The sequence below is a fragment of the Myotis nattereri genome (assembly GCF_964212035.1).
Source record: "Myotis nattereri genome assembly, chromosome: 1".
NCBI lineage: Eukaryota > Metazoa > Chordata > Mammalia > Chiroptera > Vespertilionidae > Myotis > Myotis nattereri.
In genome coordinates, this window is record NC_138075.1 from 30,501,070 (window position 1) to 30,519,623 (window position 18,554).

At 37.5% G+C, this 18,554-nt stretch overlaps 1 protein-coding gene across 1 annotated transcript in view; it reads right to left on the reverse strand.

The window, feature by feature from the left end:
• The window catches only part of FUT8 (fucosyltransferase 8), a 230,396-nt gene that overhangs the window by 13,803 nt on the left and 198,039 nt on the right, over positions 1–18,554 (reverse strand). Inside the window, exon 9 of the mRNA XM_081088268.1 lies at positions 2,473–2,719. Coding sequence (XP_080944394.1) covers positions 2,473–2,719 — 247 coding nt within the window. The remainder of the gene's footprint in view (positions 1–2,472; positions 2,720–18,554) is intronic.

Sequence of the window (18,554 nt, forward strand, 5' to 3'; positions counted from 1 at the left end):
GAAATATATTTTGAAAAAAAACTTAAGGCATTTCAACCCAGTCTTTACAAAAGTAAAAGTTATTTGTGTACCTGATTTTCACTATTAGATATCAAGCTCTTCTATTTATTCACAATTCAACAAACAAAATAAATAAATAATAGGTAGACACAAAAATCTGTTTAGTATTATGTTAGTAAAAACAAATATCATCTAATCTAGTGTTTATAACAAATGACAAATAATGAAGGCCCATAATGAACAAGTAAGTCACCTAAAGTCACATAAATTTGTTAGTGGTGGATGCTAGATGGGACCTCAGATTCCTAAATCCTAGTGCACTCCTCTCTCATTACAGCATACCACCTCACTTGCAAATAACTTAGTTGTCTGTGCTACTTCAATTTTCTACACTTGGCCAACTCTCCATTTGGTGGATGGTCTGTGGAAAATTAATAAGGGTTGCTTTCTGGTACGTAAAACTATAGGATAGCCAAAGTTAAGGTTCTGGAACTTTTGGCAGAGATTTTCTTTCCTTTCTTTCCTCACCTTTGAAATAATTACCTCTGCCCACTTCACAGGACTGCATTACAGGATCAATGAGGTAATGCAGTTGGAAGTATTCTGGTAATTTAAGTATTACAGTGTTATCTTTCTCCATCTTTAAGATCCAGTTCAAACACTGCAGCTGTGAAGCCTTTCCTGATCCAGACGGAAGTACGTTTCCCTTCCCTGACCACTTTTAAGTCCTTTAATACTTCTCTTGTGGTATTTATCATGCTCTACCCCATATAATGTCAGTTATGTAAGTCTCTTATCCCACAGGCTAAAATGAACCAGAAGGAGCCATTTGAAAAACATTAATCTCTGTCCCCCACAGTAGCAGGTATTCAATACATGTTTTGCAAATAAGTGAGTGAATCAGCAATCTATACTAATAAAAGGGTAATATGCTAATTAGACTGGGTCAACCAGACATCTTCCGGTCATCTGGTCCTCCTTCCAGACAAAGCCACGGTGGCAGGGGCCGAGGCAGAGGTGGTTAGGGGCGATCAGGCTGTCAGGGGAGGGCGGTTAGAGAAATCAGGCCAGCAGGGGAGGGCAGTTAGGGGCAATCAGGCCGACAGGCAAAAGGGGTAGGGGTGATCAGGCAGGCAGGCAGGCAGAGTGGTTAGGGGTGATTAGGCAAGCAGGTAGGTGAGTGGTTAGGAGCCAGTGGCCCCGGATTGAGAGAGGGATGTCCGACTGCCGGTCATCCCTCTTGCAGTCGGACATCCCCCGAGGGGTCCCGGATTGGAGAGGGTGCAGGCTGGGCTGAGGGACAACCCCTAACCCCCTGCATGAGTTTCGTGCACTGGGCCTCTAGTGTATTAATATTAATCAATAGCTTACTTTATCACAAACAGCATAAGCAACAGAATGCCATAGCTAGTCTACAAGTCTATTTTCAGTATTAGTCTCTCTGAAAGGTGATAATATTTTCAGTGCATTTTCCCCCCACAGAACCAAAATCCTCTTTTAATCCTAATATTATCAAATTCATCATTTTAAGGGCAGGTATTTTAAGTATAGTAGGTACTCTGTTTTACAGATGGAAAAATCAAAACCCAATACTACTATTAGGTAACTTGGCCCAGAAATAGAGAAAAGTCAGGACTATTACCCATGTCACCTAACTCTCAGTCCAGTATTCTTTTCATTGTGCAAAACACATTTCCCATGGTGTGAAGTCTGGCATCAGGACCCAGGAAAGCTCCTTTCCCATAACTTTTTATGTGCATGTATAGGAGTGCATGTTTGTCAGCAAATGCTCTTTTGGATATTTCTTACTCCAAGGATTTCCTGATATAGCTCCCATAACATAAGCACAACACTGAATACATATATACATTGTAACTTCCAAGTGGGTCAAGATTCATTTTAAATAATAATTTTAGCATTACCTTACGGTACAAATGATATCCTTGTTCTCAAAATAGCTTCCAAGACAGAAAAGAAAACAGAACATCAAAAAAGCAAAATAATCACCCCTGGCAATTAATGAAGCCTAAGAATAAGGTGCAATCGGAAAGCTATACATGTGACAGTTTCATCTCATGGCGTTGGGGTACGACATGATCATGTATAATATCCAAAATACTCCCAATAAAATGACATCTTGCTGGTTTCCCCAGGAGAGACAGTCATTTTCAGAAATATGGGCCTAATACATTTGTCAAATAAATAAATAAAACAAGGGTGACAAAGTACGATGACTCAGTCATTCTAAGTAAAAAAAGGAAGACTAATCTCCCTGGGGCCTCAGGTGAACTTTAGAACCTGTTTTTGAGTGGAGCAATGAAAATTAAACTATAGATTGTAAAGTTCATAATATATGGTAAAGGTATATATATATATATGTGTATATATATATATATATATATATATATATATATATATATATATATACCTGCTACTCCATATCACTTTATGAGGAACAAATCAGATTCTCACCCAATAACTGGATGTTTGAAGCCAAGCTTCTTGGTGGCCTCTTCTATCTCCTTTTCCAGCCAAGGTTGTGGGCGGATCAAGTATTTGACAAACTGTGACACCCACCACACTGCAGGGTCACCATGAACTCGAACAAGTCGATCTGCAAGGTCTTCTGGTACAGCCAGGGGTAGATATGGAGGACGAGGATGAAGACTGTCCACAATGGGGAGCTCCACCACCTGAACATTTTTGTCCTTTATTTCACCTGAAAGAATATGAAAACGTCATCATCACCACACTGTACTGTTCATACAACTACTGCCATTTAACAAGAACTCACTTTGGGTGCTTTCGTCTTCATAGCATCCCTAGAGAAGTATAATTTTCATTTTACCAAGGAAGTTAAGTATCTTGCCCAACCTGTTAGTACAAAAGTGGTAGAGCTCAGTTCACATTTGGGTTGATGTGCCTCTCAAGTCCATAGCTTTTCTTTTCTACCATAATATGCTGCCAAAGCAACACCTCCACACCAGATAAGGATGGTATCCAGAACTCAAAGCATCTCATCAGAGAAAAACCATATTGCCAGTGGACACAGCCACAGGGTTCTGTTTGTTTGTAATTGTTGTTGTGTTTTTTAAAATTAGACATAAAGTGTTCTCAAAATTTGCAGCTTGTCATTATAGCAAATAGCTCTTGCACTACTTTCATGACAGCAAATGATTCTGAAGATACCTAAAGATTACAATTATAAGCCAAGGATCTATATCTTTTTAAGAAAAAAATTTAGATTATTCTAAAGTCATTTTTTCCTTTGGCCAAAATAGGCCTATTATATTCTAGATTATGATAATAATAGAATCTGTGTTTACCTGGGTATTGATTTAAAGTTACAACAGCAATTAGATACTAATTTTTGTAGATGGTGATTAGTTTCAAAGTCCAACTTCTACATGTCATTAATATTACTGTTCTATCAATATTATAATGCAATGAGAAGAACCAAAATGTGATAGCCAGCATTCCTAAAGTTTAATTTACATATTAAAGATCACATAGTAATAACTAGAAGACAAAAAGATACCAGGCAGAGAGACTTCATAAATATAAAATGTACTGAATTAAATTTTCATTAACAAAAAACATTAACCTGAACATATAAGATAACTCAAGTTAAGATGTTGTCATTATGTATAATGAATTAGAATCACAGTTAATCACTAAACCATTAAAGAATGTACTTGTAGAGACTAAACCTAGAATACATTTAAAATGTAGTCACCAGAATAAATATACAGTCCTCAAATTCTGTTTTTCTGCATTATGCAAAATGTTTTAAAATAAATTACATGATCTGAGAATGAAATCACTCAAACCAACTGTATAGTTATTAGAAAGTCAGTGATATAACTAAGAATTAAAAATGTTTGGCTAATATTCTCTCTCTGATATGTAAAACTCATTTCAGAATTCTTAGAACAAATCCCTTGAAACATGACATTTGTTGCAAGAAAAAATGGCAATAAATAAATTTACCACCAGTATGGCAGTTCACCTTGGGTGCCAGTTAAGAAAAAGTTGGGCAACTTTATTATATGGGAAACTGTAATTAAGAGTGTGTGGGGAAAGAGTGAGCCACATTTTCAATTAAACTCTAATAGTCTCCCTAAGGCCAGGAAAATTGGGGTGCTTTCCCTGATGTGGAGATAAGAGAGTAATACATGAATCAGAAAAAAAGAGGAAGGGAGAAAGGTAGTTCTTTTTATAAAAAAAAAAAAAAAAAGAAAGACCCTAGTCTCTCATATATGACCATAAACAAAAGCAAAATTAGTTGGGCTACCTTCCTTTTGTGATTTTCTTCTCAGTAAGGTTAAATTGCACTTACACGAATGTATTACCCTCTGACTGCCCCAGGCATCATTTCCTTACAGATAGCCTTATTGCCAGCTTTCAGAAAGAAATGACAACTATGCCTAGACCTTCAAGACAGAGAATTCAGTTAATTTTTGTTGATTCTTTGTTCACTCATTCATTCAAATATTTGTTGAACACTACTATGTGGCAAACACTGTCCTAGGCAGAGTATACAGTGATGACTCGTTCTTGCCTCCGTGATTTCCTGCTCAAAAACCTCACCCAGAACTAGAATGCTTCCAAACATCATCACCAAAAATCACACTATCAAAAAGATATCAATTCACTGCTTAGTAAAATATTAAGAGAAAAGGGTATTTATTTATATAAATACTGGCATCGTATCAAAGTTCAGCTTCCTCAATAATGATATGTTTCAAAATGAAAGTAAGTAATAGTATATTTTCTGTTAGAATGTCCCTTCTTTTACTTAGTTTACCACATAGCGTTTTTTATCTACTGAAATACACATCCAAAACAATTTAAATTGGGAATAGATCCTAGAGATAATCTTATTCCGTACTTCCTAAATTTTAGTCATTTATGTACACCTTTATAGTTTTTATCATATCCATGTATCATCAGCACTACTTAATGTTTTAAAAATTCACTTTTTAAAAACTTAAATGAGTCTATTTTATAGATGGTAACTGTAAATATAACTTTATTGAAAACAAAACCATGCTATTAAATTTTATATGTATATATATAAATATATACTATTGCTTATTAAAGGGCACTGTGCTCAAGCCAGATTTCTATTTTAAAAAAGGAGACTGTTAGTGAGGTTTTAAGGTAATAATTGCTTTTCTCCTTACATCTCCTATAAGTCTAAACCTAAATGAGACACGAGGAGAGGAATAAAATGGCAATCAAAATGTATCAACCTGATTACCAATAGGATGAGTTAGAGAATCTTGGTTTTTTATTTTCCTTTTCTTTTTATTTATGGCCTCATAGGTTTCCTAATAGTTCCTACCAAGTCCTAAACAGAGTTTGTCAACCACGCCCTACTTTCACAGTGGAGGAGGGGGAATATGTGTTCTGAGAATGGGTCACGCCATGAGAGAAGCCAGTCACGTTTGGCTCCTCTGCCCAAGCTCACCAGTTGTATAGCACATTACTTCCACTGCAAGTGGAAGGGAAATGAGGCAGTCACAAAGAGCAGACAAGCACTTCTGTACTTTTCCCTTCTATGGAATGGAATTTACTTCCCACATATGGAAACTCTTGTGAAATGAAGGATTTACAGTGCCTCTCCCCATCCACCTCTGTCCCCAACCCCAAACAATTATCCAGCATTAAAGAACTATTACAAATATCATGATACCAAATTGAGACTTTGTCTTTGACATAATCAATAAGACTGAGAAAGGGATAACTTTCTCAACTGCAATTCAATGTTTATTTTAGTACTTTATCAGGAAACTGCCTGAAATTATCTCACATACCACCCAAAATAATCTGTAGTAATCTGTTATAAATTTCAGAGTTTGGAAAACATAGATTTATATAAACTCCCTCATTTTACAGAGGAAATAAATAGACTAAGAGGCTAAATGAACTTCTCAAAAATAATACTAGTACAGCTAATAAATGGGCTAGGATCAGATGCTAGAGCTAACTTCATTACTTATATTACATTCTGCTTTCTGGAACCTACACACACACACACACACACACACAGTTATCATAAATCATATAATATTATATATATTTTAAAAATCACTTATGTATAGCCCCTTTGATCAATCAAGAGTGCCCTGCATTCTCTTAAGACTTTACTGTTGTTAAAAAAAAAAGTACTGTATCAACCTTCCAGCAAGAGAATGTTTTATATGTATAAGAAATGCATAAGTAAGTCATACACTATTCATTAGTAAAGAATCAGTGCAAAGTAGCCTGGGCATTACAAAATTGAGTGCCCAGTTCAACTGGAATGGACATGATCATTATTAATTATTTCAGGGACTCATTTTCAAGCTACCTCCTCTTGTTGATAATCCTGTTTTATAAAGTGATTTCTCTTTGCTAAGGGCAGGTGAGACTCAAAAGGCTTGTTATACACAAATAGCTCTCTGCCAGGGCCGTAGACTGCTCTTTGGAAGGAAGGATTTCCACAGCTGCATGCAAGTACCTCTACAGAAGCTCCTTCCCTCCCTAGTCAATTCCTAAGAGCCCTATTTAAAAGCATTACTCTGTCATCTTTCTGTGTGACATAAGACAGACATACTGGCCCCAGAGCTACTCAATTAGTTATTACTCTTCAATAGACTCAATAGAAAAGGCTCCAGAAGCTTCTCAACATCCACCATGAATGAACAGGTTCTGCTATAACAAAAAATGTTTCAAGAGTAGAGAATATTTTGGCTCCCAGTCCACGAGATTTCTTCTGCATTTACAGTCTTCTTTCTTCAGTTGCTACTAAGCAACTGTATCACTGCCTTGTGAGAGAAGCAGAACTCAGGAGGGGGAACGCTCCTGAAGACAGAACTCACACAGCTCAGAACTGTCAAGGCTAAGAGGTTTGGAATAGTGCTGCCAATTGAAAAAAAAAAATCCAATAAGACATCACTATCCAGAACTTAAATTTCACTTGCGGAGAGGAGGGGATTATTAGTAACTTTTTGGAGATTATGAAACCAGAAAAGCTGTTTGTTTTCTGAATTCAAGCCTCATAAAGAGGTTTCCCTCAATCCTCCATAGGTCCAGACTTCCCCCAAATAGGAGGAGAGGGATAGAATGGTGTTGTTTTAAATATACTTATTGATTTTTAGAGAGAGGAAGGGAGAGGGGGAGAGACAGAGAAAGAGATGGAGGGAGGGAAGAGGAGGAAGGGAGAGAGAGAGAGAGAGAGAGAGAGAGAGAGAGAGAGATAGGTAGATAGATAGATGATAGATAGATAGATAGATAGATAGATAGATAGATAGATAGATATAGAAACATTATTTTGAGAGTGTAACATTAATGGGCTGCCTCCTGCATGCCCCCATCGGGGACTGAGCCTGCAACCTGGATATGTGCCCTGGCTGGGAATCAAACCAGCAACCTTTTGGTGCACGTGGCCAACCAATTGAGCCATATAAGCAAAGGGCCAAGGCAAGAATAAAATTTTAATTCCCTTCCTAAAGACTGCCTTGAATGGTTATAGTTGCTAGGTGTCATGACACCTAATAGCCATTCCAAGGACTATGCCAACTGCTGAGACTCATGGCCCCATTTGAGGCTGGAGCAGGGAGAGCCAGCAAACAAAATATAATAAGGCAGCCGGCTGGCATGGCTTAGTGGTTGAATGTTGACCTATGAACTAGGAGGTCCTGGTTCGATTCCCAGTCGGGGCATGTGCCTGGGTTGCACACTCGGTCCCCAGTGTGGGGTATGCAGGAGGCAGCCAATCAATTATTCTCTTTCATCATTGATGTTTCTGTCTCTCTCTCCCTTTCTCTTCCTCTCTGAAAGCAAAAAAATTTTATTTAAAAAATACATATAATAAGGTAAATGCTTATTCATACAGTACCTTGACTGTAGTGCATAGTGACTAAAAATATAGGCTTTGGAGTCACAAAAATTGGTGTTCAAATCCTCTATCATTAAGTTGCGTGACCATGAATAGGTTATATTTAACTTTGTCCCAGTTTCTTATCTGGAAAATGGCATTGATAATAGCACCTTATTTATCATCAAAATGGTATTAATAAAAGCAGCTTACTCATCGAGTCATTTTAAGGTTGAGGTACTGTCTGAAGAAAGCTGAGCATGAAACCTAATGCATAATAATTCTGCTGCATAATTCTCAAGAAGCTGGCTACAGTTTGATCTAGGAAGAAGTTATTTGCCAAAATAACATAGTCTCTGAAAAAATATATAAAAGTGTCCCATTTCAGTGAGTCAAAGGTATATCCAAATATATTAGATATAAGAAGATATAAGATATATACCCAAAGTAAATCTTTTTTTTTATATTTTATTGATTTTTTACAGAGAGGAAGGGAGAGAGATAGAGAGTCAGAAACATCGATGAGAGAGAAACATCGATCAGCCGCTCCCGCACATCCCCCACTGGGGATGTGCCCGCAACCCAGGCACATGCCCTTGACCGGAATCGAACCTGGGACCCTTCATTCCGCAGGCCAACGCTCTATCCACTGAGCCAAACCGGTTTCGGCACCCCCAAAGTAAATCTTATTCATATCGTTTACCATAGTCAATAGAACAATGAGCAGCTATTTTCAAAATATTCAACAAATGTTCAAACTGAAGAGCAGTGACTCCAAGCTATCGGAAAGTTCTAATAGAATTATCATCACTAACTTCACCTGACAGAAAATTCTGTTCTATACTAAAAGCACAGAATAGCAGTAATTTGTCTAAACTAGCAATACTTCCTGTTCATATTATGGCAAAAAAATTGGTATCCTTAAGCTATACCCACAAAGACTATCTGGACTTCTAGGATTTATATTTTCTTTAACTTTGTGTGGCCGAATATGACTCTGATTAAATTCTTACTAAACTCTCTGAAACTTGTTAGAGGAGACAAAAGTAAAAGGAGAGCAAGACCACAAGCTAACTAGCTGTCATGAGACCTCTAGATGCATGGGGAGCTTTGTTGATTTTACTTGAACACAAATGATAGCCATTAAAAAAAAAAAATCACATAAATGTGCGAGGTCTGTTCTTTGAGGTTTGACAATGATGACATTAATATTCATACCCTCATTTAATGACTGATCTCTGTTCTCATTTGAAATATGGAGAAAAGATATACTATTAAAACTTGAACATCTGGTAGACTTTTTGTTTTTCAACCACTGCAGCTGATCTCTTCTTGAACTTGAACGAGCAACTGCTGCCTGCCATATGAATTCCATCACCGCTCTACTTAAGCAACAACTCAAAAGACTGTTATTCCTGCCAGTTTGAAGCCTCAACCAACTGAGTGAAAGTTTTAAATTCAATCATATGAAACACAGTGCAGTGTTAGCAACATTCTTAAGAATTAGCATATCACACGATGGGAATAATTGTGCAGCATTCTTATGAGGTGCTTGCTGCTTTTACTAGAAAGAGAAATGCCTTGCAAAGGCAACTAGACTCATGGGTTCACTGACTGACCTCAATGAGATTCTTACAGACTGAACTCTGGAAAGGAGAGTAAAAGAACAGTTAATGGAATATATTTGGTATCTTAGTGAGTTATGCAGACCAGGATAAGGCAAGCAGGACAGGGTCAAAAGTAAAAAGACCAAAGAGGTTTGTTTGCCTCACTCCACTAAACAGAAGGCTCCCTGAAGTCATTCTTAATGTTTCTGAAACAAATTTAGGCATTTAACTTTTATATACATATACTAGTATGTTACTTTGCCAAATGGTTTCATATGGTCCACAGACAGCTTGCTTATAAAGAGAATACTGCCAACAGTTTCTTTGATGATTTAGATTGCATAGGCCCTAAGAACTCCATGGCTAGAGATTTAGGGGATTTTTGTTTGTTTGTGTTTTAATAATTTAGTATTTTCTTCTAACTTAGAACCTTCTTCCAACCCAAAGGATTCTAAAGAATCCTAGAATACCTTTTCTTATTGGCAAGAAACAAGAAAGTAGAAGAGTGGAAAGAAAGACAAGGCTTAATTTCATCAACTTTACTAAAGAGCCAAACCCCAACCTCTCTTATTCCCTCTTGTGAAAAATCATAATCCCACTTTCATATTCCTCTTATTCCTTCATCACATGTCATATCTCCTTGACAGAAATAGCCAGCAGGGAGGACCTCACGGCAATAATGGCCTTTTAATTCCTTGAGAATCCCTGAAAGACGTGACTGGTGATCAGGTGTGCCATCAGGATCTCACAGGACAGAGCAGTCACTTGGCAAATGCTGTGTTCCCTATTGCTTTGGGGAATTTTACAGCTGCCACTGTGATTAGCACATAGCTGGAGAGTTGGAATACAACATTTCGTGTTGGGTTTATAGTACTTGTAATTTCTCTGGTAAGTTCCCATCCAATTATGGTAAATCGGGAAGGCCTAATTTGGGTTTCCTGATGATAGCATAAAGGTCCATTCTAGTATCTTAAGATATAAGAATCATCACTAGAAATTCTGGCTATACCATGAGAGAGAAAAATAAAAATACAGAGTCATATTGGAAAAAGGAAATAATAACAAAACAGTTAAGACTTGTGGGATTTGAGGAGAAAAGACAATTAATCAAGTGCAGCACCTTGTACAGCACTACGCAAAATGCTGATAAACATCTCAGCCTACTAAAGCAGGGACTGGAGCAGCAATCTTCCTCATACTTCATGCAAGACCAATCCACAAAGTATTAGCAGCTCCAAGGGTCACCTGCCACCATTCCCATCTTTAACTCTTCCTGCCACCTCAAACTGCAGAATACATCTTTTTTCCCAGCTGCCTCCTCCTCCACCATGGAAGAAAGAAGATGAGCAGTAGGGGATGGCTTTATGTGCCACACTACAGCTCCTACTGTCACCGCTGCTGCCACTGGTAAAAGTCACCTGACCCTCCTCTTCTGGGTTGTGTTACCTAACTAGAAACAGAGCTAATACTTGACAATCTATAACCTCTGGTGGCATAGCTAAGATAAATAAATACTGTAAAGGCATTACTCAAAAAGTGGCTCTACTTTACCCTTTTTGGTTTAACTGTGGGAAGAGCAGGGGATATCCATAAATGAAGAAAAAGAACTTTGAGGCAAAAGACATGAAACCTTCCTAACAGAGCATGGGAAGGAGAGGAAGGTGAAGGGGGAAGATAAATGTAGCAAATGGTAAGGAGATGTGTGAGATGAGGAGACGTAGTCTTTTGCTTGTTATTGCTTAAAAATTTAAGACTTTGTACAGATTTGATACTTTACACAATGGTTCCCATGACATTTTAAGTTTATGCTTAAAACAGAGAAAGTATCACCCCAACCTTCTTTAGAACCTTGACCAAAATTTGCTGTCACTACCTTGCCAAGAAGGTTATCTACTATTCCTCATCATATACAACATCTTTTTAGATGTTTATCTATCAACAGGCCACGGAGTCTTACCTGGTAGATCTCCAAATCAGAAGCCATCATTTTACGGTAATTCTATTTTCACCCCAAATCATAAAATCCTGGGTAGGGATGAAGGTCCAGAGTCTGTTCCTTCCATGTATTTTACTCCTTCTCCATGACCCATGCTATATGCCACCTCTAAAATAGTTCCTGCATCCACCCTGTCCTAGTCCCACCTCCCGATCAGCAACTTTAAGAACTAACGTTTACTGAACACTACATGCCAGGTACTATATTAAACAATTTCTATATATTATTCTAATGAACCCACAAAGTCGTGATGAGGTGAGTATTCTCTTATCACTATTTCAAGATGAAGTTAAGTAATCTTTTCAAGGTCTCCCAGCTAACAGTCAGAAACAGGAGTTGAACCCAGACATTCTGATTCCAGAGTTTGAAGTATTACTCCATCCTTACTCTATTACCTTAAAGTTTCAGAAGAAGCCAAAATCCAGACCACTCTACAGTATGTACTAGATCTAGGAATTTAATATTAAGTAAAGGGCATAAACTTCAAATTTTGATCATACGTGCCCATATAACCAATTAGTTAGCTGTGAATAGTGGCTTAACAAAACCATTTTATTTGCTGTCATTTTAGGTTCGTACTGGGATCCCAGAAGAAACAAAAAGAAAAGCTAAAGCAGCTTATCTCAAATTTAAATTATTTGTATGAAGCAATTAGGGTGCTTTTTAGTCAACTTAAAGCTCATGGTTAAGAGTTAATAATATCTTCAGAACTTGAGAATGTGAATTGAAACCAACCTATGACAGGCTTATTTCCTAATAATTTATAATAAGCTTTTCATGAAGAAGAAACAGCCTACTTCAGAACAAAGGATCTGGAAGCAAAGTTATCATAAAGAGGTTTATTAAACTTATAATAAACCACTTTCCCTATCATCTATTTACATACTTATTTTCAACTATTAAACATTAAAGCAAAAATACTTTGCAATCTAAAATACTTCTATCCTTAAAAATTATTTCCTCCTTTAATTTGTTCAGTGGTATACTTAGGAATAAGAAAATATAAATTTCAATTTCTTCATAAAGACTTTAAAAATTAAAAGACTCCTGCCAGGCCAGTGTGACTCAGTGGCTGAACATCAGCCTATGAACCAGGAGGTCATGGCTCGATTCCCGGTCAGGGCACATGCCTGGGTTGTGGACTTGATCCCCAGTCAGGGGTGAGGCATGCACAAGGCAGTCGATCAATGATTCTCTCTCATCATTGATATTACTATTTCTCTCTCCCTCTCTCCAAAATCAATAAAAACATATTTTTAAAAATTAAAGTACTCCTGATGGATGATATGATCACAAATTCAGGATATAATAAGTGATGGCATCTAAAATGGATCACACAATAAATACAAATATTTTATATTTTTAGAAACAAATTTCAGCCTTGTTTATTATAATCATTAGCTTTACTCATGTCAGTGGAACTTTAAAAATATTAAAAATGTTAGTAAAATAAGCCAGTCAGAGAAAGACAAGTACCATATGATTTCACTCTTATGTGAAATCTAAAAACTAGTAAACAAAATAGAAACAGACTCATAGATGCAGAGAACAAACTGTCATACAACTATCAGAGAGGAAGGGGCTGGCTGAGCTGGGTGAAAAAGGTGAAGGGAATAAGCAAAAAACAAAAACCTCATAGTACAGACAACAGTATGGTGACTACTAGAGGGGAAGGGAGGATGGAAGGAGGTAGAAGAGGGAATGGGGGGATAAATGGTAATAAAAGGAGATTTGAACTGGGGTGGTGAATACACAATACAATATACAGATGATGTATTATAGAACTGTATACCTGAAATCTATATAATTTTATTAACCAATGTCACCTCAATAAATTCCATTAAAAATAAATAAATAAATATCAGAGAAAGGACTTTTAGAGGTGATACAAAGTAATTAAATTAATTCAATAGATTAAATTGCACATACATGAATGGGGATGATCACAATTGTGTTTATCTATCTATCTATATAACCCTAATATGCAAATAGACTGAACGGCAGAACAACCAAACAACCAGTTGTTATGACGTGCACTGACCACCAGGGAATGTGTGCGGAACATGGTGGGCATCGGCAGCAGGTGGCAGAGCGCAGAACATGGCAGGCATCAGCCACAGTGGGATGGTGGAGCAGGGGAGCAGGGGCGCCAGACCAAGGTGGGGTGCCGGTTGCTGTTATCAGGGCGAGCCTCTGGTGGTTACTGAAAATTCTTTGCTCCCCCATGCCACGGTCTCGCCGAGTGCTCGCACTTGCTGCCAGCACCAGCCCTGCTCGTACCCACTGCAGGTGCCAGAGCCACTGCTTGCACCTGTTGCCGGTACCTGGAGCCAGCCCTGATCGCTTGGCTGTGTCAGCAGATGCGAGCAGCGGCTGCTGGCCCCAATGGCTCCTGAGGGCTTCTCCACCTCCCCCTGCTCCTGAGGGGCAACGGGAGCAGCAGCTACCACTTGCACTGCTGATGGCGCCGGCCCCGCTTGCACCCGCTGCTGGCGCAGGCCCCAATTGCTCTGTGCCCTCAGTGGATGCGAGCAGTGCCGGCGCCATCAGCGCATGGGAGTGGGGGCAGTGGGAGCGATGCTGCCAGAAGACAGGGGATCAGGGGCCATGGTGGGAGGGGCCTGGCGGGGGTGCAGAGGATGGGCCGAGACCCGTCCCTGTGCCCACCGCAGCCTTGTGGCCCACAGTTTCTTTCAAGGTTCACAAATTTGTGCACTGGGCCTCTAGTATATGAATAAATTTGTCAAGTTCAGCTCAAGAATAAAGAGACATAATATTACATATAAAGAGACATATTATTAGGAAGAAGGAGATCTTCCAAATGACAATAAGACAATTCTCTTCTATCTAAAAAGATGAGAGCCAAAAGGGGATATGTTAAAAACCTGTCAAATCATGAAAGATTTAGACATGGTGTCCAACAATGTGTTCACTAAATCTTAGAATTAGGGGCCTTTCATTGGTGCTTGAAAGAAGTAGTTTAAGAAAAAAAGAAAGTCTAATTTTAGCCTATAAGTAGGATGCTCAAATAATTCATTATTTTAAGCAAAGATAAAAGCCAGAAATGATATGTTTGGGGGAAAACATGAATGTTTAGACTTTGACACAAGAATGGCAACTATAACTCTCATAAAATGTCACTAAGAACTACTGTTAAATCAGGTATTGAACTGAATGAATCAGTGATATGACCCAAAATGCCCTTTTTAGGCTTCAGTACACAAAAAGATGGTGCTACATTTTGGCTCTAAAGAATGCTTTTTCTTTGTGTACCAACAAACTATTGTGTCTTTTCCTTGCAGTATGGAGATAAGAGGATAAGGTAGGTGTGTGTGTGTGTGTGTGTGTGGAGAGAGAGAGAGAGAGAGAGAGAGAGAGAGAGAGAGAGAGAGAGAGAGAGAGAAGTTACATGATATACAGAAGACAGCAAGGGCTCTATTCCCCAAATGGATGGTACTAGATGTTGTGGGAAGTTAATAACTAGGATATAACAAAACTTTGGCTTTCAGAGATTTAAAATTTTAGGATTTCAACTCTCAAAAAATAGCGTAATTTTAAGAACCATCCATGCATGTACTATCACTGCATTTACCAAGCTGTATTACAATAATTATGTTTTTGTTTATATCTGTCTCCTACTCAAGTCTGAAATGAGAATATAAACCTTAAACTATTCATCTTGTTGCCTCAGCAACTATAAGTATCCCAGGAACATAAAAAGCACAAAGTAAGTGTTTAACTAAGTGGATGAATTTAATATATCAAGTATTATAATTAGCATGGATGCCACCATCTCCTGTAGGAAATAATCACTCAGTCAGTAGATGAACCCACCACTCAGCATTACAACCACAATGTTAAGGGTGAATTTTGAGATTTGAGACTATCATCAGTTTTACTGCTTTAAGATACAAAATATGAATAAAGGTATTATATAAATACAGCTTAGCAAGTAATAATGTATCATTTTCCAGGTATGTGTTACCTAAGAAACTGGAAACGTTCTTAAATAAAGGCAATATCTGACTAGCATATTACTCAGAAAGAAAATAATATTCTTGCTTTTGTTTTTTTGTTATGGTTTCATTTTACAATTTTCCAGGGAGCTGAATCTAGGTTTCCAAGCCTAAAGAATTATCTTTGAGAGTTACAAACACTCTAGAATATACTTTAGTTATTAAATATCAGAATTTATAGTTAATTTTTACATGATGTTCCTTCAGTCCTTTTACATGATGTCCTTCAGTCCTTTTACATGATGTCCTTCAGTGAAACTGAAAATTATGCTAGGCTTGTTTTATTGCTAGAATGAACAAAGTTTATCCTTTCTTTCAGAATTTTATTTGTTTCACATTGTAGTATATTAACTTGAAATAAATAATGAAAATAATTTATAAGAATATCACTTAGGATATTCATATGACATAAAATACAAAAATGTTATTTAAAACTAATATTTTCATATCCCTTTTTATTGCTGTTTGTGATCATTACTATAATTATAATAAAACATATTGTACTTTTTCATTTGCAGATAATTTTCACATATTAGCTCAGTATATTTGCAACAGAGCTCTCTGTTCTCCGTAAGACCTGCCTTCAAGGAAAACTATTTTACCAGAGCCTAACGTGCTGAAGAGGTTTTACCAAATCCTAACCAATCTGGGAGAAGGCATATACCAACCTCAGATTTTCTATAAGGCAGACCCCTAATCATAGGACTATGGAATATTTCCCTTCCCCCATACTATATCACCATATCAATATAGGGCTACTGAGTAGTAACAAAGGATTACAGCTAAAAGAACTGCCTATTTAAGGAGTCTTCAAGAAAATCTAAAAACAACAGTGCAATAAAAAAGATACTAGAAGAAAACTTAGCATCTGACACCATGGTTATAGCTAACAGTTAACACAGCCTACCTCCTAGCCAGAAAAACATAAACCTGACAATAAAGGCCTATGTGCTTCAGTTTCTTCTTAGCAGATACAGCAAGCTCAGCTTTCAACCAAAAAATTACAAGATATGCTAAATGACAAAAAAAAAAAAAAATAGACTGAAGGAACAAAGCAACCATTAGATCCAGTCTCAAATATAGCAGAGATTTTGGAAATATCAGTCTGGGAATTGAAAATAACTACGGTTAATAAGATAAGTGGAAAATATGCAACAAAAGATGAGTAAGGCAGAAATGGAAACTCTACTAAAGAATCAAAACTAAATGCTAGAAATATGAAACACTGTAACAAATGAAGAATGCCTTTGATGTACTTAATACTAGGCTAAACATGACCAAGGAAAGAATCAGTATCAAAATATCTGCTAAAGCAGCGGTTCTCAACCTGTGGGTCGTGACCCCTTTGGCGGTCAAATGACCCTTTCACAGGGGTCGCCTACGACCATCCTGCATATCAGATATTTACATTACAATTCATAACAGTAGCAACATTACAGTTATGAAGTAGCAATGAAAATAATTTTATGGTTGGGTCACAACATGAGGAACTGTATTTAAAGGGCCAGAAGGTTATGTGTCAGGTCTAAGGCGCCAGACTAAAGGGCCAGAAGGTTGAGAACCACTGTGCTAAAGGATTTATATTCAAATATAAAAAGATCTCTTAAAACTCAACAATAAGAAAACAAAGAACCCTATTATAACATAGGCAAAATATGAACAGACAACTCGCCAATTCATACAGATAGTGAATAAGCATATGATGATTAATATTATAAATCATTAGCACATTGCAAATTAAAACAGAATACCACTACATGCCTATTAGAATGGCTAAATTCCAAAATAGTGAGTGGCAACACGGAATGCTGGGAAGGATATGGAGCAACAGGAACTTTCATTCATTGCTGATGCAAATGCAAAATGGTATAGCTATTGTTATGAACTGAATATTTGTGTCCTCCCAAAATTTTTATGTGGAGCTCTAATCCCCCAAGTGATGACACTGGGAGGAGGGGCCTTTGGAAGGTAATTAGGTGTGGCCTCTATGATGGGCACAGTGCCCTTATAAGAAGAGGAAGAGATTTCAGAGTTTCCTCACTCTATTAAGTGAGGGTACAGCAAGAGGCATCCTGCAAGCCAGGAAGGGCACTCACCAAGAACCGAACCTGTTGGCACTCTCATTTTGAACTTGTTGCCTCCAGAACTGAAAAATAATGTCTGTTAAGGCACCCAGTGTATGGCAGCCCAAGCAGACTAGGACAGCCCCTTTGGAAGACAGTTTGGCAGTTTCTTACACAGCTAAACACAGTCTTACCATACAACCCAGCAATCACCTCTTAAGGATTAACCTAAATGAGTTGAAAACATATGCCCATGCAAAAACATCAATGTTTATACCAGATTTTATTCATAATTGCTAAAAACTGGAAGCAACCAAGATGTCCCTCAATAGGTAAATGGATACACAAACTGTGACACATCCATACAACTAAATAATATTCCGCAATAAAAGAAAATAAGCTGTCAAACCAGAGAAAGACAAAGAGGAACTTTTTTTAAAAGAGCAGTCAGTCAAAAAAGATTTCATGATGTATGATTTGAACTATATGATATTCTGGAAAATGCAAAATTATAGAGACAAAAAAAAAGATTAGTGATTGCTACAGGTAGGGGGGAGCAGGAGAGGTTAATAGGGGTAAACACAGGAGATTTTTAGTGCTGTGAAACTATTCTGTATGATTATGTAATGGTGGACACTTGAAATTATGCATTTGGCAAAATCCTTAGGACAGCGGTTCTCAACCTGTGGGTCGCAACCCCTTTGGGGGTCGAACGACCCTTTCACAGGGGTCACCTAAGACCATTGGAAAACACATATATAATTACATATTGTTTTTGTGATTAATCACTATGCTTTAATTATGTTCAATTTGTAACAATGAAATTGGGGGTCACCACAACATGAAGAACTGTATTAAAGGGTCCAGGCAATAGGAAGACTGAGAACCACTGCCTTAATTCGATATAAATGGAAGTGTAGCCTTTACAAAATCCTCTTTCTTCTATGGCAAACAGATGCATTAAATTTGCCCTCATAACAGTTTCTTACTCTTTGCTAATTGGTGGAA